The following is a 22,596-nucleotide window of genomic DNA, read 5'->3' as shown; positions in this document are numbered from 1 at the left end:
TATCTGGATGACTCCTCCATGGTGTCCTGGTACAGATCTTTGTGTTCTTCCTCCATCTCCCCATCCTCATCATCCTCCACTTTTATCTCTTCTTTAACCTCAACTTTAGGATCTCTCAGGTTTCCACTCTGAATATATAATAAAAATGACATCAATGGTAACAATGCAGATAATGTACAGATCCTAATGATACTATCAGTGATTGTTCCTCATCTACCTGATGATGGTGGGGGATGGTGTGACCTTCCTGTGTAGAATCCCGGGAATACAGAGGACGGGGACATCTCTCTGGTGGGTTCCCATTACTGGATCCATCTGTAGGAAACACACACACTGACTGAATACATTGTTTCTATGTGTTTATCAGATGATGGGGGATCTAGGTGGAGCCTCCGTACTGCTCTCTCCTTTACAATAAAGTCTCCTCTTACCCGGTGATGTGAGGGGCGGCTGATTGTTCATCATGACGTCCTTGTAGAGATCCTTGTTTGCTTCAGAAAGCTCCTCCATCACGCCATACTCCTCATCCTCCTCTTCTTTAATAACAATATTGCAATCCCTGAGGTTTCCACTTTGGATATATAATAAAACATTGATTGTAACAAACCCGAAGTAGGAATGCAAATTATTCATTATGTTATTGTCAAGTTTGGCGGATGAATGCTCACTGTGAACCTTTCCCCACTTACGGGGCTGGAATATCTGACTCGTTACCTTTTCACCTTATCAGTTTATTCTAACGTATTGTACAACTTTTATTGGGTGTGGGGGATGGGATTTTATTTCATAGCAGTTTTAAATACACCTTCGTTAAATAAGCTCTAATTAGAAAGAAGGAAAAAAACATTACCTCCTCTAGTCCCAGCTACAGCGATGTCTCCTTTCTTCTTCCTCCCGCATGGAAAGGAACTTCCTGCCTGTGCCTGACATAACTTCCTGTCTGCTCCTGACATCACTTCCTGTCTTCCATAGAGACTTCCTGTCTGGGTAGACGTGAGATCACCACCTTGTGGAGCTCAGAAGAACTGCAGCCCCAAGAAACATCTTGTAGTGTGAACACGGCCTTGTAATTGTTGTCAAATGCTGCAGGACAGACCCGTAATTTTGGCTACCGACCCAACAGGTCCTCATCCTGCAGGTTCCAGGACGCTGTGTAGATTGGCAGTGAGGTGATGAACACTCTCTGGGTTCCATCACCAGGCACTGCATTTATACCAGACTGTTGGGTGGAGTGGTCTTCTTTCTGACAGTGAAATTAGAACTCCGACATCAGCAAGGAGGCAGTGGAGCAGGAGTGTGATCAGGTAAGTATCAGCACCGACCACCAATGATGGCCTGGGATTAGACTTTCTTCTCACTGACACCAACAATGGGAAGTATTTTACCCCACTGACACCATGGGGCTTATTTGATCCTACTGACACCAATGATGGGGCTTATTTTATCATAATGACACCATCACTGGGACCTATTTTATCATAATGACACCAACAATGGGGCTTATTTTATCCCACTTACACCAATGAAGGGGCTTATTTTATCTCAGACTCCAAAGATGGGGCTTATTCTATCCCACTGACACCAAATGGACTTCTTTTATCCCACTGACACCAACAATGGGGCTAAATGATAGGACTTATTTTATCTCACTTACTCCAATGATGGGGCTTATTCTATCCTACTGATACCACCAATAGGTCTTATTTTATCCCACTGGCACCAATGATGGGGCTTATTTTATCTCACTGACTCTAAAGATAAGGCTTATTTTGTCCCACTAATGCAAATAATGGGTCATATTTTATCTCACTTACGCCAATGGTGGGGCTTATTCTATCCTACTGATACCACAGATGGGACTTATTTTGTCCCACTGACACCAATGATGGGGCTTTTTTTTTATCCAACTGATGAAGATGGGGCTTATTCTATCCCACTGACACCAATGATTGAGCTTATTCTTTTTTTTTATTGACACCAAAGATGGGGCTTCTTTTATCCCACTGACACCAATAATGGGGCTAAATGATGGGGCTTATTTTATCTCACTTACTCCAATGATGGGGCTTATTCTATCCTACTGATACCACAGATGGGGCTTTTTTTATCTCACTGACAAAGATGGGGCTTATTCTATCCCACTGACACCAATGATGGAGCTTTTTTTTTATTGACACCAAAGATGGGGCTTCTTTTATGCCATTGACACCAACAATGGGGCTAAATGATGGGGCTTATTTTATCTCACTTACTCCAATGATGGGGCTTATTCTATCCTACTGATACCACGATTGGGCTTATTTTATCCCACTGACACCACTAGGGCTTATTTTATCTCACTTACTCCAATGATGGGTATTATTTCATTCCACTGAAACCAGCGTTGGGGCTTATTTTATGTTACGGACACCAATGATGGGGTTTATTTTATTGTACTGAAACCAACAATTGGGCTTATTTTATCACATTGACACCAATAGGACTTATTGTATCCCACTGGCACTACTGACGGGGGCTTATTTTATCCCACTGACTCCGGTGATGGGGGACTTATTTTTATCCCGCTGACACCAATAGGGGGCTTATTTTATCTTACTGACTCCAACATGACATTATTTGATACAAGAATTAATGGGCCCAATCTTGCTTGAAGGTGATGCCAGCCCTCTTTTCTAGGGCTGTACCTATGTACCTCCCATGGCTTCCAATACCACCTCTACCCCGATGACACCCTGATCTATCTCTCCACTCCTCAACTCACCCCCTCGATCTCCTCATGGATCTCAAGCTTACTGAATGACATATCGGTATGGATGTCACACCACTTCCTCAAACTCAATCTTTCTAAAACTGAGCTTCTTTTATTTCCTCCTTCCAGGTCCCCTCCCCCCCTTTGACTTTACCATTAAGATCAACAGCACAACCATTGGTCCCACCACACATGGCAGGGTCCTGGGTGTAATCCTTGACTCTGACCTCTCCTTCAGCCCCCACATCCAATCACTGGCTAAATCCTGCCGCCTTCACCTCCGCAACATCTCCAGAATTCCACCTTCCTGACTAATGACACCACAAAGCAACTTATTCAATCCTTGATTATTTCTCACCTTGGCTACGGCAACTCTCTCCTTAATGGCCTACCCTTTAAGCAGGCTCCTCCCCCTTCAGTCTATTATGAATGCTGCTGCTAGACTAATACACCTCACTAACCAATCCGCGACTGCTGCCCCTCTCTGCCAATCCCTTCACTGGCTTTCCCTCCCCCACCGTATCAAATTCAAAATGCTAACCTCAACATACAAGGCCATCCACAACATCACCCCCCATCTACATCACCAACCTCATCTGCAGATATCGCTCCCAAATTGTCCCCTCCGCTCCTCCCAGGACCTCCTGCTCTCTGACTCCCTTGGTACTTCCTCTCTTGCTCACCTTCAAGACTTCTCCAGAGCCTCTCCCATCCTCTGGAACTCCCTGCCCCGGTATGTCCGATCAGCCCCTAACCTGTCCACCTTCAGTACTTCTCCAGAGCCTCTCCCATCCTCTGGAACTCCCTACCCTGGTATGTCCGATTAGTCCTTGACCTGTCCACCTTCAGAACTTCTCCAGAGCCTCTCCCATCCTCTGGAACTCCCTGCCCTGGTATGTCCGATCAGTCCCTGACCTGTCCACCTTCAGAACTTCTCCAGAGCCTCTTCCATCCTCTGGAACTCCCTGCCCTGGTATGTCTGATCAGCCCCTAACCTGTCCACCTTTAGGAGATCCCTGAAAACTCACTTATTCAGGCAAGCCTATCCCACACCCACCTAACAACTGTGCCCGAGTCTCCCCCCATCAAATCATTCCCTGCATCTATTACCTTTTGTACCATCACTCCTCCCCCCTTTAGATTGTAAGCTCTATGAGCCAGGCCCTCCTGTATTGAACTGTACTGTAATTGTGCTGTCCCCCAAATACATTGTAAAGTGCTGCATAAACTGTTGGCGCTATATAAATCCTGTATTATAATAATAAAAAATGTCAGATTTATAACTGAATATACAGAATTCAGCAACGTGTCCAGCAGAATGGGAGATGTTGATGTTTTTAGGGATGAGAATGGAGCTGGTGTTCCAGAAACACGGCTTGGCTCCTCACAAGACTGGGCTATTTGTATTTATGCCAATCCTCTTGTTTAGAGGGACACGGGACATAGAAAAGATGGAGGGGGGTTTCTCTATGTTAGATGTGATGTGAAAGTGAGGAAGAAAGATGGTCTTGTGGTTGGAGGTTGTGATGGTACGTATGAGGAATTACAGGTGGAGTGATAGTTGGGAATGAGAATGTAGTTGGTGTTGCAGAAACACGGCTTGACTCCTCACAAGACTGGGCTGTTTGTATTTATGCCAATCCTCTTGTTTAGAGGGACACGGGACATAGAAAATATGGAGGGGAGTTTCCCTATGTTAGATGTGATGTGAAAGTGAGGAAAAAAGATGGTCTTGTGGTTGGAGGTTGTGATGGTACGTATGAGGAATTACGGGTGGAGTGATAGATGGGAATGAGAATGTAGTTGGTGTTCCAGAAACACGGCTTGGCTCCTCACAAGACTGGGCTGTTTGTATTCATGCCAATCCTCTTGTTTAGAGGGACATGGGACATAGAAAAGATGGAGGGGAGTTTCTCTATGTTAGATGTGATGTGAAAGTGAGGAAAAAAGATGGTCTTGTGGTTGGCGGTGGTGATGGTACGTATGAGGAATTACGGGTGGAGTGATAGATGGGAATGAGAATGTAGTTGGTGTTCCAGAAACACGGCTTGACTCCTCACAAGACTGGGCTGTTTGTATTCATGCCAATCCTCTTGTTTAGAGGGACACGGGACATAGAAAATATGGAGGGGAGTTTCTCTATGTTAGATGTGATGTGAAAGTGAGGAAAAAAGATGGTCTTGTGGTTGGCAGTGGTGATGGTACTGTTATGGATTGTTTAATACTTTGATTAAATGACTATTTTCTATTATGTCAAGATATATGCTGAATCTCCTTACTCAAAATGCCTCACCTAGAGACCCCCCTCCCATCGGAGAGAGTCCAGGAGTCCACAAGCCATCAGCAGAAAACCTGGATGAAACTGGCCAGGACCCCTTAGATAAGGGTCCTCCAATCTCTGCTTGACAGCACAGAATACACCTGAGATGATGCTTTGCAAACAATGAGTCATCTTCTACTATAAAGGGGCTATATGCCCAGAACAATAAAGGAAGCTTTTCACTGAACAGTGTGTGTCAGCGTACTTCTTCTAAAATGTGCACATTTTACATCTGAATTAGGACAGGTGCAGATAATTCGGTCAGACATTTGTCTGAATCCAAAACAGCTTGGCGCCCAACGTGGGGCTCCTGGGTTACGAACCAGAGGAACAGCCGACCAAGAGGCCACTGAGAAGGAACTATCACGGGGCGGTTCAGAGACTGATCAACTCTGAAATACGGTAAGATATAATTTTCATATCTTGCTTAAGTATATCCCGTCCCCTGTGTGGGTCCATCTTTGTGTCCGTGTCGGCTGCCAACGGTCGTCAAAAGACAGGTAATACTTGCCCAGGGTCCATTATATGAACCTGTATTCTGATTATCTGCAGCCTGTATGAGTCTGTGATTGTGTTGTATGAGTCTGTGATTGTGTTGTATGAGTCTGTGATTGTGTTGTATGAGTCTGTGATTGTATTGTATGAGTCTGTGATTGTATTGTATGAGTCTGTGATTGTGTTGTATGAGTCTGTGATACATGATGTATGTTGTTGAAAAATATTGACACACAGGGACCTAGCTGACGTGGACATACTCCTTTGGTACCGGTGTTAGTGCGGTGTAGTACTTCACCCAGAAGGGGGTGTCAGGGACAGTGGACATACTCCTTTGGTACCGGTGTTAGTGCGGTGTAGCACTTCACCCAGAAGGGGGTGTCAGGGACAGTGGACATACTCCTTTGGTACCGGTGTTAGTGCGGTGTAGCACTTCACCCAGAAGGGGGTGTCAGGGACAGTGGACATACTCCTTTGGTACCGGTGTTAGTGCGGTGTAGCACTTCACCCAGAAGGGGGTGTCAGGGACAGTGGACATACTCCTTTGGTACCGGTGTTAGTGCGGTGTAGCACTTCACCCAGAAGGGGGTGTTAAGGACAGTGGATAAACTCCTTTGGAAAGGTGTTAATGCGGTGTAGCATTTCACCCAGAAGGGGACACAGGTGGTGTGGAAGGAAAATATTCTGTGTGGTCATTATAATTCAAACATACATGTCTATTACAACTCGTGCAAAAGTCATGTCATAACTGTGTTTGTGGATTGATGTTCAGCATTTTTGAAGGAGGTTGGAAGGTCAATTGGGTCTATAGAAAGTGAATGTAGAAAGAGTGGTCAGGAACCGATAAGGTGTCCTGAACAAGTGGGAGATTTCGAAGAAACAGAGGGAAGTGAAAATTAGAGGATCTCATTGTTGAATATTAACTGCTGTACTTATCTGTCTGTTAAATGTCTTGTTGAGGGAAGTGAGTGGTCACGCACTACCCGACCCCCATTCTGTGGCCGTCTCGGATGGGCAGAACTGTGACTGAGTCTACGTTTTGGGAAGACGCACCAGGGGCAACCCAGGTGGCAGTCGGGCATTGTAGACAAAACCTCTCTCTGTCTTACTATCTGTTTTGTCCTCGTTAACTTGAGATTGGGATATAGTCTGAACCGGTACCAGGTGACCAATAGAGGAATTGCCAGACCCTTTCAGAATCCAAGGCAACCTCATGACCCATCTAAAATCCTGAGCAGACACATAAATATCTCAGTCATCAAGACAGAATATAATGGGGCAGAAATTGGTTAAGCCAGAGAAAGGGAAACTCGCATGTGACTTAGTCACGGAGAGAGAGGGGGGGAATTATGTCAAGAAAGCAAAAAAATTTGCGAAGATTTGTAGCATCACCATTCCTCCAGGGGGTAGATTGCAGCCAGAGGAATGGTGGAAAATACTGAAAGAAAAAACGAGAGGTGTTACCTGACAATGGTTTACTGAAAACTGCAGAAGCCTAGTATAATGTGTGCAATATTGGAATTTATTTGAAAGTATGAAACAATCCATAACAGTACGTATGAGGAATTACAGGTGGAGTGATAGATGGGAATGAGAATGTAGTTGGTGTTCCAGAAACATGGCTTGACTCCTCACAAGACTGGGCTGTGTGTATTCATTCTTTTGTAATCATAGCTGGGTGAAAGCTTGTGATTGTGACTTTGGTTCTCACTCTTGTGGTAAAGTGCACTGCTGTGATGTCGGGGAGATCTCTGGGATGGGTGGGTCGATATATAAAATGGGTTGGAGGGGAGGGTAAAGGTGGTCGATAGATAAGAGGAGGTGGGACATTAGCAGAGGGTGAAAGGAATAAAGATGGGAGAAGGTTAAGTCAGCAAACTATTGGATCCCAAAATTACATACAAACATAATATTACAGCATTTTGTTGCAAAATAAAAAGTAACTTAAAGCTAAAGCCTACATTTTTTTTTAGGGACACACACCACCCATCTGATAATGTACCTCTAATAAAGCATATCCCAGGTCCTGCTGACTGGTGCTTAATGTAATAATCCTCCCTTTCAGTGATGCCAGATAAACCCCACAGCTGTGATCTTCTGCCACTGCAGGGGTTAAGAGCACAGGCGTCTGTGGAGGATCCTGTTGTTTTCCCTCCCCTTCCTGTCCCTCAGCCAATCACAAAACTCCTTGCATTCTTCTCCCAGAATACAAGGCATTCTGTGAATGGAAGAGAAGGGCCCTGTTTGCACTTTGCTCATTTTACATATGTTCCTGCGAAACCTGGGCAGATTTGTTCATGTTACAACTCCTTGGAGAAGCTATCTAGAGACCAGCCCACTTTTGAGAACTTTCGTATAAACACGGACTAGCAGAAGAAAATTGGATGCTGCCGCCATCATTGTTGGAGATGCGGAAATGAGGAAGGTGCTATTTTCCACATATGATGAGCCAGTCACCATATTCGAACCTAGGGGAGGGACATTTTCGGGCCATGCAATGGAATCATGAGCAAGGAAGGACTGGAGTGCTCGTAGGCAGGCCTGTTGTCTATAATCCCAGAACCCCTTAAGGCAGAAAAGAATGGCCTCCTAGGAGCCCTCAAATTTGAAGGCAAGGCCTTGATCCCCAGATACTGGGCATCAACAACCATCCCACATATTGGGAAGTGAGTCAATTAACTTAATCCCATCATGAGGATGGAAGAATTAACTACTCACTTGTATGACTGTCACACAACCTTTGTTGCCACATAAATTGAATTCTCCACCTCTTCCCATCTTTGGTTCTTTTTCTGACGTGACCTCTTGATCAGTGTTGGTATCTTTACACTTGCCTCAGCTGGACCACTTACCTTCCTTATATTTGTTGATCCCTACCCTGAGTGTGGCAGTAGGGGCCATACTTCACCTACCAATATTAATCACTGTTATTTCTTGATTCACTTCCGTATACACAAATCGTTAAGGTCGATGAGGGCAACCTTAGCTAGAATTGCTGCTGCTATCATGGGGCTCCCAGCACGACCTTGAATTTCCACCTTCACATATTTTCCCTGCAACCTGTACACTGACTACCCCATACTGTCATGCTAGAGTCCTCTGCTGTATCCTTACCCTTTTTCACTGCTAATCCTCTACCATTGCATCCTGGGGATCGGGAGCCATTTCTACTCTTTTCTTTCTGGTGAGGTTCTTGGCGTCTATGAGCCAGAGGTGGAATATGCCAAAAGAAGAAGGGTGATTCCCTGTTCCATCTGTTCTGGGGGTATGGGGTCCCACCCTAATCTTTCTGGCTGTTCTGGTGCAGAAATGGTGGACTGCTTGCTGTTGACTATATCTGATGAAGACAGTGCGAAGGTGACCCACGTCATCCATTCCACCACTGCCTGAGACAGCCTTTCTCACGGGGGGGTCAAAAAGACCTCAAATCTCATATTTACACTAAAATGCAATAAAAAGCATTAAAAAAAATTAGTCATTTGAAAAAATGAAAAAAAAAAAATGTCCCTTTAAGCCCTTGTACACACGGTTGGACATTCCGACAGAAAATGTCCGATTGGACCATGTTGTCGAATAATACGACCATGTCTGTGGGCTCCATCGGAATATCCTACCGACAAAGTTTTAGAGCCGGGCTATAAAATTTTTCCGACAACGTGATCCGATCGGACAAAGTCCGATCGTCTGTTGAGAATTCCGATCGAGCAAAGTGCCACGCATGCTCAGATCAAATTCCTAGACCAAAGCTATTGGCTACTAGCCTTGAACGTAGTCCCGTCGTAACGAAATAACGTCATTGCGTTCCGAACGAAGCGGATTTTCCGACAACTTTGTCCGACCGTGTGTATGCAACACCAGTTTCGGACAAAATCCGACGGATTTTGTTTGACGGAGTGTCCGACTCGCATGTGTACAAGGGCTAAGAGCTATGGGTGGAAGAGACGTCAAAATGGAGATGGGTGGGGGGGCCATCTTCCCCCTCACTCGTCTCCATGTCTTAACCATGGAGGAACCCTTGAAGTAACTGCAGTCTCAGGGAACCCTCTGCTTATAATTACTATATCCGGAGCTCATGATACATTAGTGTAATGGTCACTGGGAATAATGATCCTTACACTTGTAGTCATTGGGAAGCATGCCCTACTTACAGATAACTAAAAAGATTGCTGGCGTCAGCGGTTGCTTATTTAAGAGGCTGAAATTGTCCAATGCTCAAAGAACCTCTAAAGGAGCCCTACTTGAGGAACTCTGGCCTGAACCTTCTTTGAAGGAACTGGGGGCGTCTCAAGGTCTAAAAAGCCACATGGGAAATATTTTAGTACGGTAGACAACACAAATGAAAGCGCCTAACACATGATGTGTTTTTGATGCTTCAGTAGTGCTTCAGTGATGCTTCGATGATGCTTTGGTGGTTCTTCAGTGGTGCTTTTTTGAAGCTTTAATGAAGCTTGGCAGATGCCCTGTGTGTGTGTTGGTATCTCATACCTGCAATACCTTCAAAACAAAGCACAGCTAAAGCTGAACTAAAGCCTCTCAGAAGCTGAGGGTGCTTCAAGCGAGCTTTGTCATAGACTTCTATGGAGGCTTTGAAGATGCTTTGAAGCACCACAAAAGCGACATGGGGTATAATTCTTGAAGAGAAGCCAAAGCAAAAGCAACATGTAAAGAGGACTGTAAGCTAACCATTTGTTTTAGTGACAGGAGCGTATCCGGAGCCATGTTTTGAGTGTAAACGAACCCTAAAGCAGTGCTAATTATATTTAAATCTATAATCAGTTTTGCTGCAAAAAAACAAAGGTGCCAAAACCCCTCCATTCATCCCGATCAGTAATCTATTTCTCTCCCCCTTGGTGGGAGTGGAGATGACCCCATCTATAAGGATATACAGTACATACACACACAGCACAAGTCCGTGTTCACACTACGAGATGTTTCTCGGGGCTGCAGTTCCTCTGATGTCCACAAGATGGTGATCTCACTTCTACCTAGACAGGAAGTCTCTATGGAAGACAGGAAGTGATGTCAGGTATCAATAAGAAGTTCCAGGTGAGAGGTGAGTCGGGAGGAAGTAGAAAGAAGACATTGTTGAAGTGGCAGTAGAGGAGGTAATAAGATCTTATTTTATATTTACACCCAGTAACCCCTCCGTCATGTCCGTCCTCTTCCTCCATAGTTACTGTGACGTCTTTTATCTCCAGCAGATGATGATACACACATATATAGTGTGGAAATGTAGATTAACCCTTTCAGGGGCAGGACTTTTCCCAACATATACAGTATATATGTAGATAATCCTTATCATTTATCGTCCTTACCTGTTTAGGCAGAAACCTGTATAGATCACATGCCTGCATGACTGAGGATGGAGGAGGACCCGTGTCACATGACTGAGAGGATTCTAAACCTCACCCTGGAGATCATCTACCTGCTGACCGGAGAGGTGAGGAGGATTCTGGGAGGTCACATGACATCACTCTTATCTCTATTAATAAAACACAGACCTGACCGGAGAGGTGAGGAGGATTCTGGGAGGTCACATGACATCACTCTCATCTCTATTAATAAAACTCAGACCTGACCGGAGAGGTAAGGAGGATTCTGGGAGGTCACATGACATCACTCTTATCTCTATTATATAAAACACAGACCTGACCGGAGAGGTGAGGAGGATTCTGGGAGGTCACATGACATCACTCTTATCTCTATTATATAAAACACAGACCTGACCGGAGAGGTGAGGAGGATTCTGGGAGGTCACATGACATCACTCTTATCTCTATTAATAAAACACAGACCTGACCGGAGAGGTGAGGAGGATTCTGGGAGGTCACATGACATCACTCTTATCTCTATTAATAAAACACACAGACTTGACCGGAGAGGTGAGGAGGATTCTGGGATTCTAACATGATGTTCCTATTGGTTCCCCAATACAGAGATTTCCTCTTGTGAAGTCAGGTGATCATATGACCATCACAGTGCCTCCATGTGACTCCCTAAAACCTGAGAGACACAACATGGAGAAGATTCTAGAAGTCACGAAGAAGATGATGGAGCTGCTGACAGGAGAGGTGAGGAGGATTCTGGGAATTCTGGGACATTATCCAGTAACAGACAAGGGATGTGTCTGGATGGTGACGGTATCATTGTGTGTGTCAGGTTCCTATAAGGTGTCAGGATGTCACTGTCTATTTCTCCATGGAGGAGTGGGAGTATTTAGAAGGACACAAGGATCTCTACAAGGACGTCATGATGGACAATCAGCCGCCCCTCACATCACCGGGTAAGAGGAGACTTTATTGTAAAGGAGAGAGCAGTACGGAGGCTCCACCCATCCCCCATCATCTGATAAACACATAGAAACAATGTATTCAGTCAGTGTGTGTGTTTCCTACAGATGGATCCAGTAATGGGAACCCACCAGAGAGATGTCCCCGTCCTCCTCTGTATTCCCGGGATTCCACACAGGAAGGTCACACCATCCCCCACCATCATCAGGTAGGTGAGGAACAATCACTGATAGTATCATTAGGATCTGTACATTATCTGCATTGTTACCATTGATGTCATTTTTATTATATATTCAGAGTGGAAACCTGAGAGATCCTAAAGTTGAGGTTAAAGAAGAGATAAAAGAGGAGGATGATGAGGATGGGGTGATGGAGGAGTTTCCTGAAGGACACAAAGATCTGTACCAGGACACCATGGGGGAGTCATCCAGCTACAGGAACCCTCCAGAGAGATGTCCCCGTCCTCTGTATTCCCGGGATTCCCTACAGAAAGATCACACCATCCCTCAATCTTACAAGGTTGGTGGGATGGAGCATCTACACAGAACATGGACTCCTAGAGATGATTTGTGGATTTTTAATATGTGAGCTTATATTTTACAGATGATTTTCTCTCTCATTTTCTTGGTTTAGAGTGGAGATCCAATGGATATAGAATTTGAGGTGAAATCAGAAGAAGAAGAGAGGTATGTGAGGGATGATCAGCAGTCTATGGAGGAGGATGGAATAACGGGGACATTTATAGAGGAGGACACTCCTACAGAGATCAGCACAGGTGGGTCATTAACACTAAATCCATTCCTCCACCCATACTGCTCACTGATTGGTCCAGAGTAGGGCGGGGGCTGGGTGATATCAGCCTGTAATCACCTGGTCACTTTCCTGAGCTGTGTTCCCCGTCCTGTATTCCTGGATTTCTCTCCGATAATCTTCCTTCTCTGTGCTGCCGACACAATTTATGTATCTAGACTGGATTTATGGAGGTTCTGGGGATCAGCTGGAAGCAATTTATAACCATTGATCAACCTAGGCATCTGAGGCATGTGTCTTTGTCCCATATCCGGGTCCAGGAAGATCCTTGGCAGAACAATCCCCCCCGGGGTTACTTGCTCTGTTGTCTGCTGGCTGTGCCGGGTGGAGGGATATGTCTGTATAGTCTCAGACCCAAGTCACTGAGTGCAGTCTCAGGAGATGGGAGGAGCGGTGTGGGACCTCTGCAACTCGTTGCCAATAAATATATAAGTTGATTACTGAACACCAATATTATGAGTCCTGACCCCTGCACTATATTCTCTATGTTGTACATTACATACTCCTGACCCCTGCACTATATTCTCTATGTTGTACATTACATACTCCTGGCCCCTGCACTATATTCTCTATGTTGTACATTACATACTCCTGACCCCTGCACTATATTCTCTATGTTGTACATTACATACTCCTGGCCCCTGCACTATATTCTCTATGTTGTACATTACATACTCCTGCCTTCTGCTCTCTCCCCTCCCCCCTTTGCTATATATACACATAATATGTATTCTCTTTGGTTACACCCATTTCCTACCAGCTGGACATTTTATATCGGATGATGTGATTGGAGGACAGACTTTTACATGGTGATAATAATGTGATAACATCCTCAGACTTTGGAACCTTAAACAGAAAGTGATAATGGGGGAGGAGTCAATAACCCAATGATGTGGGTCTTCAGGATCAGTCCAGTCTTCATCTTGGTTGTTCTCCCCCCATCCTCACTCTCTGACCTCTGGTGGGGCTCAGCCCCGCTGTTATTCATGACTAAATCATGGACTAAATAAGGAAGTGCAGGACTTCTTGTGTTGGGAAGATGGCAATGAGTGATAGAGGGGGGGGGGGGTCATGGGGTCAGCAGCAAGGATGACCAGATCTATGTGGCTACACTAGGAAACTGAGACCAGACTATTTATAGTAAAGTCAATTTATTAATAGTAAAACAAAAGACATCCACACACCAGCAAACATAAAGATATAAGAAACCATAAACTGAATGACGAAATACTCACTAACCACCTAACTATAACACAATATATACAAAACAAGGACACAAGTCACAGGGAATACCACAGTTGCGAGGGAGAACTAGGACTGGGGTCAGGAACAAGGGGAGCAGATATAAGGCAGTTGGGGTACAGGATGCAGGGCAAGAGATCAGAGGACCCATTTACTACATAAGAGATCAGATGCAGGAAAGATGGCGAGCAATCATCGGACAAGCAAAGCAAAACACTGACACAAAATGTATTAGCAGAGGAGGGACTAAATACCCTCCCAGCAGCCAGCATCAGGTGAAGACTAGAAGCTGCTGGGTGACACCTGCTGGTGGACACTGGAACTACAACCCTCCATCCAGGGTACCACAGTGTAATCCAGATCCTGACAGGTGCGTCTACTTGTCCGTTAATCTCCTCGCAGTCACTCCAATGAAAGACAGGTTTTGCTGATTCTTTCCTCGCTCTCTGACTAAGGTCCATGAATAAAGAAATGATCTGGTAGGAGATCAGAGGACCCATTTACTAGTTACCTTGAGGGGGGAATTGTAAGACCCTCAGAGACAAAGCTGCCTGATGTGGGCGGAGTCCTGGTTTAGGGGAACCAATCAGCTGATGTCTAGTAATAATCTTTGTATTTCTATTTTAGTAGATGGACGGGAGATGAGGAAAACCTCAGAGGATTGTCTCACTTTGTCTCCAGACTGTAAAGTAGAAGATGAGGACATCACACAGTATAGTCCAGGAGAAAACCCGACTACCTCAAATGTCCATCCGGCACCACACAGTGTAGATGGACCATCGTATTCCTCTTATCCCGAGGAACCTCAGACTGTGCGGGACGGTGCCGGACCATCGTATTCCTCTTATCCCGAGGAACCTCAGACTGTGCGGGACGGTGCCGGACCATCGTATTCCTCTTATCCTGAGGAACCTCAGACTGTGCGGGACGGTGCCGGACCATCGCATTCCTCTTATCCTGAGGAGCCTCAGACTGTGCGGGACGGTGCCGGACCATCGTATTCCTCTTATCCTGAGGAACCTCAGACTGTGCGGGACGGTGCCGGACCATCGTATTCCTCTTACCCTGAGGAACCTCAGACTGTGCGGGACGGTGCCGGACCATCGTATTCCTCTTATCCTGAGGAACCTCAGACTGTGCGGGACGGTGCCGGACCATCGTATTCCTCTTACCCTGAGGAACCTCAGACTGTGCGGGACGGTGCCGGACCATCGTATTCCTCTTACCCTGAGGAACCTCAGACTGTGCGGGACGGTGCCGGACCATCGTATTCCTCTTATCCCGAGGAACCTCAGACTGTGCGGGGCGGTGCCGGACCATCGTATTCCTCTTATCCTGAGGAACCTCAGACTGTGCGGGACGGTGCCGGACCATCGTATTCCTCTTATCCCGAGGAACCTCAGACTGTGCGGGACGGTGCCGGACCATCGTATTCCTCTTATCCTGAGGAACCTCAGACTGTGCGGGACGGTGCCGGACCATCGTATTCCTCTTATTCCGAGGAACCTCAGACTGTGCGGGACGGTGCCGGACCATCGTATTCCTCTTATCCTGAGGAACCTCAGACTGTGCGGGACGGTGCCGGACCATCGTATTCCTCTTATCCCGAGGAACCTCAGACTGTGCGGGACGGTGCCGGACCATCGTATTCCTCTTATCCTGAGGAACCTCAGACTGTGCGGGACGGTGCCGGACCATCGTATTCCTCTTATCCCGAGAAACCTCAGACTGTGCGGGACGGTGCCGGACCATCGTATTCCTCTTATCCCGAGGAACCTCAGACTGTGCGGGACGGTGCCGGACCATCGTATTCCTCTTATCCCGAGGAACCTCAGACTGTGCGGGACGGTGCCGTCCTTCTAACAGATAAGAGCTTTTCCTGTACTGAGTGTGGGAAGTGTTTCCCATTTAATTCCCATCTAATTGCACACAAAAGGTCTCACACAGGTGAGAAGCCGTATTCCTGTCCCGTGCGGGAGTGCGGGAAATGTTTTGCACGAAAATCTGAACTTGTCGTACATCAAAGGTGTCACACGGGTGAGAAGCCATATTCCTGTGCCGAGTGCGGGAAATGTTATGGACACAAATCAGATCTCCTCACACATCAAAGGTCTCACACAGGGGAAAAACCATATTCATGTTCTGAGTGCGGGAAATGTTTTGTACAAAAAATGCATCTTGTCACACATCAAAGGTCTCACACAGGGGAGAAGCCGTATTCCTGTGCTGATTGCGGGAAACGTTTTTCAGGCATGTCCAATCTTTACACACATCAGAGATTGCACACGGGGGAGAAGCCGTATTCCTGTTCTGATTGTGGGAAAGGTTTTGTACAAAAATCACATCTTCTCAAACATCAGCTGTCTCACACTGGGGAGAAGCCGTATTCCTGTGCTGAGTGCGGGAAATGTTTTTCAGTTAAGCCGCATCTTTACAGACATCAGAAAGCTCACATTGGGGAGAAGCCGTATCCCTGTCCCGAGTGCGGGAAATGTTTTTCAGCTAAGTGGCATCTGTACAGACATCAGAAATCTCACACAGGGGAAAAGCCGTATTTCTGTCTGGAGTGCGGGAAATGTTTTTCAGAAAAGTCCAGTCTTACCACACATCAAAGATTACACACGGGCGAGAAGCCGTATTCCTGTACTGAGTGCGGGAAATGTTTTTCACAGAAGTCCAATCTTAACACACATCAGAGATCTCACACGGGGGAGAAGCCGTATTCCTGTCCTGAGTGAGGGAATTGTTCCTCACTGAAGTCCTGTCTTCCTGTACATCAGGGGTCCCATATAACCCTGGAGGTGTATTAGTGAGTGCGGGAAATGTCTTGTATATGAATGTTGCTGGACATGTGGGGAAGAAGCACACCCTGATATACACCTCAGATATACTCCATGGCTGATCTTCATCATGGAAGAAACAGTTGATAAGGAGATCAGAGATCACCAAAGACATGGATGAAGTGTTGTACCGTGTCGGCCATTGATAGCAGGAGAAAAATAAAAATGGAGTCCTTACCTCTCATTGGCTGAGTACATTTTGTGGCGTAAACTCTTGTAAAAGGTCTGTTTTCTCAAGACGTCTTCCAGGACGAAACGCGTTAACTCCACCACTTAAGAGTCAGTCCTCCAGGCCTTTTAAAATAAAAAAGGATTCATTAACTCTCATTGGCTGAGTACATTTTGTGGCGTAAACCCTTGTAAAAGGTCTGTTTTCTCAAGACGTCTTCCAGGACGAAACGCGTTAACTCCACCACTTAAGAGTCAGTCCTCCAGGCCTTTTCAAATAAAAAAGGAGTCATTACCTCTCATTGGCTGAGTACATTTTGTGGTGAAATATTTTACAAACACAGGTCTATAAAAAAAGAATAGTTGAATAAATGTGACACGCATTTACAATTTTTCGCAGTATTTTAATTTCATACAGTGATTTCCTATTATCATCAGCTCCCTTCTAGTGGCAATGATGTGGTATTGCCCATCTCGGCTCCAAACGTCGATATGTGGAAGTATGAGTATCCCTTGAAGCAAGCCCACTTGTGATGCTATGGGGGCAACCTCAGCCTGGGCCACGCCCAACGCGTTTCATTCCGCCCCTCTGAGCTTAAATATGGGGATCGTCACGATTAAGCTCTAAGGGGTGGAGTGAAATGCGTTGGGGGCATGACCTGGTGGGAGCCCAGGCTGAGGATGCCACATAACCCTCATGAGTGGGCTTGCTTCGGTGTGCAGCTTAACCACTTCAATACCGGGCACTTTCAGCCCCTTCCTGCCCAGGTCATTTTTCAGCGGCTGACGCACTTTGAATGACGATTGCGCGGTCATGCAACACTGTACACATATGACAATGTTCAGAGCGCTTTGAATATTATGCATGGATTTTAAAGGGAAACCCAGGCTTTAAAAAACAGCCTGCCCCCCCCCCCCCCCAAGATCCATACCAGACCCTTATCTGAGCATTCACCCTGGCAGGCCAAGAAAGGGGAGGATGCCCCCCCCCTCCTGAACCATACCAGGTCACGTGCCCTCAACTTGAGGGAGGGGGTTGCTTTGGGGCTGCTCCCCCCCACCCCAAAGTACCTTGTCCCCATGTTGATGAAGACAAGGGCCTCTTCCCCACAACCCTGGCTGGTGGTTGTGGGGGTCAGCGAGCGGGGGTGCCTTGTCGGAATCTGGAAGCCCCCAGATCCTGCCCCCCAATGTGAATAAATATGGGGTACATTGTACCCTTTACCCATTCACCTAAAAAAAAAAAAGTATCAAAAATAAATTAAAATCACAGACAGTCTGAGAATTTCTTTCTTAAAAAATAAAAACGAAGGCTCCCGCTGTCTGCGAGTCCTTAAATCACGAAGGGGCGGGGCCACCCAATGATGTCGCTGGGTGACCTCAGCCCTTGGGACGTCATCGACCGGGGCATGCAGGGTTGATGATGTCACAGGGGGGCGGTGTCTACTGCCAACATCATCGGGTGGCCCCAACCCTTAATTATTTATGAACCGGTGGAGCTCTCAGATGGCGGGAGCCTTCATTGGGTGTGGATGTGGTTTTTCTTTTTTTTTTTCCGGTTGAAGGCAGCGTTCTTCATGATTGAAACTGGACTTACTTCGGGGACGTCGTTTTTTTTTTTTTTAATAAATTCATTGTTAAAGACTGTGCTTTTATTTATTTTTGATGCTTTTTTTGATTGAATGGGTAGGGGTACAATGTACCGCATACTCATTCACATAGGGGGGAGGCGGGATCTGGGGGCCCCCTTGTCAAAGAGGGGCCTCCAGATTCCAGTAAGTCACAACCACCGGCCAGGGTCTCCTCATCAACATGGGGACAAGGTGCTTTGGGGGGAGAGCACCCCTACCCCAAAACACGCCCCCTATGTTGAGGGCATGTGGTCTGGTATGGTTCGGGAGGGGGCACTTGCTCGTCCCTTCCCCTTTCTTTACCTGCCGGGATCTAGACTCTACTACACCCTGATCTGAGACTGCAGCCTGGCTAGCCAGAAAAGGGGGAGGGGGGGTTGACAATGTAACCATACCAAGCTTCGTTATCTCGAGAGGGGCGACTTGCCAGGGGGGACCTTGGTTGTTGGGACAAGAACCTCATCCCAGCCCTGGCCGGTGGTTGTTGGGACAAGAACCTCATCCCCACAACCCTGGCCATTGGTTGTTGGGACAAGAACCACATCCTCACAACCCTGGCCGGTGGTTGTTGGGACAAGAACCTCATCCTCCCAACCCTGGCCGGTGGTTGTTGGGACAAGAACCTCATCCTCACAACCCTGGCCAGTGGTTGTTGGGACAAGAACCTCATTCTCACAACCCTGGCCTGTGGTTGTTGGGACAAGAACCTCATCCCCACAACCCTGGTCAGTGGTTGATGGGACAAGAACCTCATCCCCACAACCCTGGCCTGTGGTTGTTGGGACAAGAACCTCATCCCCACAACCCTGGTCAGTGGTTGATGGGACAAGAACCTCATCCCCACAACCCTGGCCTGTGGTTGTTGGGACAAGAACGTCATCCCCACAACCCTGGCCTGTGGTTGTTGGGACAAGAACCTCCTCCCCACAACCCTGGCCGGTGGTTGTTGGGATAAGAACCTCATCCTCACAACCCTGGCCTGTGGTTGTTGGGACAAGAACCTCATCCCCACAACCCTGGTCAGTGGTTGATGGGACAAGAACCTCATCCCCACAACCCTGGCCTGTGGTTGTTGGGACAAGAACCTCATCCCCACAACCCTGGTCAGTGGTTGATGGGACAAGAACCTCATCCCCACAACCCTGGCCTGTGGTTGTTGGGACAAGAACGTCATCCCCACAACCCTGGCCTGTGGTTGTTGGGACAAGAACCTCCTCCCCACAACCCTGGCCGGTGGTTGTTGGGACAAGAACCTCATCCTCACAACCCTGGCCGGTGGTTGTTGGGACAAGAACCTCATCCTCACAACCCTGGCCAGTGGTTGTTGGGACAAGAACCTCAACCCCACAACCCTGGCCGGTGGTTGTTGGGACAATAACCTAATCCTCATAACCCTGGCCGGTGGTTGTTGGGACAAGAACCTCATCCCCACAACCCTGGCCGGTGGTTGTTGGGACAAGAACCTCATCCTTACAACCCTGGCCGGTGATTGTTGGGACAAGAACCTCATCCTCACAACCCTGGCCAGCGGTTGTTGGGACAAGAACCTCATCCCCACAACCCTGGCCAGTGGTTGTTGGGACAAGAACCTCATCCTCACAACCCTGGCCAGTGGTTGTCGGGACAAGAACCTCATCCTCACAACCCTGGCCAGTGGTTGTCGGGACAAGAACCTCATCCCCACAACCCTGGACGGTGGTTGTTGGGACAAGAACCTCATCCCCACAATCCTGGCCGGTGGTTGTTGGGACAAGAACCTCATCCCCACAACCCTGGGCGGTGCTTGTTGGGACAAGAACCTCATCCCCACAACCCTGGCCGGTGCTTGTCGGGACAAGAACCTCATCCCCACAACCCTGGCCGGTGCTTGTCGGGACAAGAACCTCATCCTCACAACCCTGGCCGGTGGTTGTTGGGACAAGAACCTCATCCCCACAACCCTGGCCGGTGGTTGTTGGGACAAGAACCTCATCCTCACAACCCTGGCCGGTGGTTGTTGGGACAAGAACCTCATCCTTACAACCCTAGCCGGTGGTTGTTGGGACAAGAACCACAACCCTGGCTGGTGGTTGTTGGGACAAGAACCTCATCCTCACAACCCTGGCCGGTGGTTGTTGGGGCAAAAACCACATCCCCACAACCCTGGCCGGTGGTTGTTGGGACAAGAACCTCATCCCCACAACCCTGGCCGGTGGTTGTTGGGACAAGAACCTCAACCCCACAACCCTGGCCAGTGGTTGTTGGGACCTGTGAGTGAGGGGCTTATCGGAATCTGGAAACCCCCTTAAATAATAGGGGGCCACCAGGTACCTCCCTGGTATGTGAATGAGTATGGGGTACTCAATGGTAACACTAGCCAAATAATGGCTCCCTGAACTATCATCAGCTATACAAAGAAAGGGGTGGGGGCATACTAGTGTAATCATTGCCCAATCATGGCTAGTAGCCATATTTTGTCTGTGATGTCACTACTATCTCCACCCTCTTTGCTTTATTTGTCAATTGTTCCTAGAGACATGCCAATTGCAAGCTCCCGTGGCTTCCTTATATATCAGTGACAGTGTGAAGCTGCCATGTATACCGTAGAAGCAATAGAAATATTCCTTCTATATAAGATAAAGAAGAAAATAAGAATTGCGCTAAATAATAAACGTAAAGTCCATCAATGAATCCATATGGATTATGTTCATCTGTGTGACGTTATTCACAAGCAATCTCTAAAATGACAGCGTCCATCATCCATCACCGAAAACCGCAGTGAATCCACCACCAGCTTTAGAAACTGCTTACCAGCTCATGTAGACCCCTTATTATAGAGGGTCGATGTACGCCGGGGCATTTCTCCTCATCTTCGGGCTTCTCCACACTTCCGATATCACTCAGTAAGTTGGATAATAGTTAGGCACCAAAAAGAGATCAAAGGCTCCACATAGTGTAAAATCCTTGGTGGGTGTTAATAAGTATACAAAAAATAACACTCACAGCAATGAGTAAAATAAGCAGTTTTGGTCGGCACACAACCAAACAAACCCATCCATCAGGACACGAGAGAGGTGGTGACATCAGCACGCCGCTCCGCCCCACATGTTTCGTCGCAAATTATGTTGTCCTGGGGCAAGCAGGGGGTCGGAAAAGACAAAATTCGCTTGAAACCGCCGGCTCATCTTTTCCCTCTAACAACTAAACCCAGAGATTATTCCTAGTGGTCAGTGTTGTAGTCCTTTACATTGGTGATCAATGGGAGAAGAACCCCCTCATATTAGTGGTCAGCGTAGTGGTCCTTTTTCATTGGTGACCAATGGGAGAAGGACCCCCTATATCAATGGTCACTGTAGTGGTCCCTTATATTGGTCACCCATGGGAGAAGGACCCCCTATATCAATGCTCAGTGTAGTGGTCCCTTACATTGGTGACCAATAGGAGAAGGACCCACTATATCAGTGCTCAGTGTAGTGGTCCCCTTACATTGGTGACCAATGGGAGAAGGACCCCCTTATATCAGTGGTCTGTGTAGTGGTCCTTTACATTGGTAGCCAATAGGATAAGGACCCCCTTATGTCAGTGGACAGTGTAGTAGTCCCTTACACTCGTAACCAATGGGTGAAGGATCCCCTTATATCAGTGTAGTGGTCCCTTACATTGGTGACCAATGGGTTAAGGATCCCCTTATATCAGTGGTCAGTGTAGTGGTCCCTTATATTGGTTGCCAATGGGAGAAGGACCCCCTTATATCAGTGGTCAGTGTAGTAGTCCCTTACACTAGTAACCAATGGGTGAAGGATCCCCTTATATCAGTGTAGTGGTCCCTTACATTGGTGACCAATGGGAGAAGGATCCCCTTATATCAGTGGTCAGTGTAGTGGTCCTTTACATTGGTAGCCAATAGGATAAGGACCCCCTTATGTCAGTGGACAGTGTAGTAGTCCCTTACACTCGTAACCAATGGGTGAAGGATCCCCTTATATCAGTGTAGTGGTCCCTTACATTGGTGACCAATGGGTGAAGGATCCCCTTATATCAGTAGTCAGTGTAGTGGTCCCTTATATTGGTG

General features: G+C 47.0%; 3 protein-coding genes across 3 annotated transcripts in view; 2 read left to right on the top strand and 1 right to left on the bottom strand.

Annotated features, from left to right (window-relative positions):
• The window catches only part of LOC143955711 (uncharacterized), a 338,238-nt gene extending 337,671 nt beyond the window's left edge, over window positions 1-567 (bottom strand). Inside the window, exon 1 of the mRNA XM_077465827.1 lies at window positions 218-567. The gene's annotated coding sequence lies outside the window, so the exon portion shown is untranslated. The remainder of the gene's footprint in view (window positions 1-217) is intronic.
• Window positions 568-9,103: 8,536 nt separating this feature from the next.
• On the top strand, window positions 9,104-11,914 carry LOC143956020 (uncharacterized). The gene is made up of 3 exons (XM_077466153.1): window positions 9,104-10,669; window positions 10,888-11,004; window positions 11,501-11,914. Exons 2-3 carry the CDS (start codon window positions 10,927-10,929, stop codon window positions 11,849-11,851), a joined length of 429 nt encoding a protein of 142 aa, XP_077322279.1. The 5' UTR covers window positions 9,104-10,669; window positions 10,888-10,926; the 3' UTR covers window positions 11,852-11,914.
• Window positions 11,915-13,248: 1,334 nt separating this feature from the next.
• LOC143955469 (uncharacterized) overlaps window positions 13,249-22,596 on the top strand; it is a 158,493-nt gene continuing 149,145 nt past the window's right edge. The window contains 1 exon segment of the mRNA XM_077465511.1: window positions 13,249-16,638. Within this exon segment, the coding sequence (XP_077321637.1) occupies window positions 14,461-16,638 (2,178 nt within the window). The 5' untranslated portion in view covers window positions 13,249-14,460.

The sequence above is a fragment of the Lithobates pipiens genome, unplaced genomic scaffold (assembly GCF_037356315.1).
Source record: "Lithobates pipiens isolate NorthernLeopardFrog02 unplaced genomic scaffold, aLitPip1_a1.2 Scaffold_35, whole genome shotgun sequence".
Classification (NCBI taxonomy): Eukaryota; Metazoa; Chordata; class Amphibia; order Anura; family Ranidae; genus Lithobates; species Lithobates pipiens.
The sequence above is the reverse complement of the archived record's forward strand: the minus strand, read 5'-3'. Positions and strand labels throughout refer to the sequence as shown.

Excerpts from the sequence above, each read along its gene's own strand:
- LOC143956020 (XM_077466153.1), top strand. The coding sequence starts at position 10,927 with ATGGAGGAGGACCCGTGTCACATGACTGAGAGGATTCTAAACCTCACC. Across the intron at positions 11,005-11,500 it reads TCTACCTGCTGACCGGAGAG|AGATTTCCTCTTGTGAAGTC; the intron begins GTGAGGAGGATT and ends TCCCCAATACAG.